Source organism: Chiloscyllium plagiosum, unplaced genomic scaffold (assembly GCF_004010195.1).
Source record: "Chiloscyllium plagiosum isolate BGI_BamShark_2017 unplaced genomic scaffold, ASM401019v2 scaf_242, whole genome shotgun sequence".
Classification (NCBI taxonomy): domain Eukaryota; kingdom Metazoa; phylum Chordata; class Chondrichthyes; order Orectolobiformes; family Hemiscylliidae; genus Chiloscyllium; species Chiloscyllium plagiosum.
Window position 1 is genome coordinate 25,041 of NW_025214492.1, and position 1,014 is coordinate 26,054.

The 1,014-nt window shown below is 47.9% G+C and overlaps 1 protein-coding gene across 2 annotated transcripts in view; it reads right to left on the reverse strand.

The window, feature by feature from the left end:
• Positions 1-286, reverse strand: part of LOC122547916 (transcobalamin-1-like) — a 25,245-nt gene extending 24,959 nt beyond the window's left edge. Inside the window, exon 1 of one of the 2 annotated variants that reach the window (XM_043686474.1) lies at positions 23-286. Coding sequence is in view for 1 of the 2 variants with exons in the window: in XM_043686475.1 (XP_043542410.1) it covers positions 23-92 (70 nt within the window). In the remaining variant the exon portion in view is untranslated. The remainder of the gene's footprint in view (positions 1-22) is intronic. The other variant, XM_043686475.1, reaches the window with a different exon arrangement.
• Positions 287-1,014: the final 728 nt, after the last annotated feature.

Here is a 1,014-nt window from a genome sequence, read left to right on the forward strand (position 1 = left end):
GAGAGAGAGAGATTTCACTTACAACCACAGAATACGGATGTCAGCACCAACAGCAATGGCAGTGATACAGGGTTCAGTCTGGACATGGTCATCTGTTCTCTACACAATCCCAAAAAACCCAAAAGGTGCAGGGGTGACTGCTGAGTCTTTTCCTTCTGCAAGCAGGGGTGGGGGTGTGGGGGGTGGTGGTGGTGTAGGGGGGAGGGTGCAGTATGACTCCAGAGTATCTGTCCCAGAGGTTACTCGATGTGACCCTAAGTGATTCGATAAGCTGTTCCCAGTGCAATGAGCGACAGAGAGAGGGGGAGGGGAGCCGAACTCCTGGTGTGACTCGATCCCAGCGATTGCTCAATGGTTTTGCTCAAGGACATTAACAAAAAAAAATCATCACTTTGTCCAGATGTTGGGTAACTTGGAAATCGATCCAGCCAAAAGCTAGAAAGGCAACTTGGCATGGGCATTTCAGGAAATCATTAACAGAGGCTTCACTTGTTCTTCTGTAATGGAGCGAGAGAAAGAGAGAGAGAGACAGAGAGACAGAGAGACAGAACATAGAAAAGTACAGCACAGAACAGGCCCTTTGACCCACGATGTTGTGCCAGGATTTAATCCTAATGTAAAATATAATAACTTAACCTACACACCCCTCAACTCACTGCCATCCATGTGCATGTCCAGCAGTCGCTTAAAGGTCCCCCATAACTCTGCTTCCACCACCACCGCTGGCAACGCATTCCATGCATTCACAACTCTCTGTGTAAAAAGCCTACCTTTGACGTCCCCTCTATACCTTTCTCCTAATATCTTACAACTATGAGCCTTCATGCCAGTCAAACCTGCCCTGGGGAAATGTCTCTGGCTATTGACTCTATCCATGCCTCTCATTACCTTGTATATCTCGATCAGGTCTCCTCTCTTCCTCTCCAGAGAGAAAAGTCCGAGCTTAGTCAACCTTTCTTCATAAGACAAGCCCTCCAGTCCAGGCAGCATCCTGGTAAACCTTCTTTGCTCCCT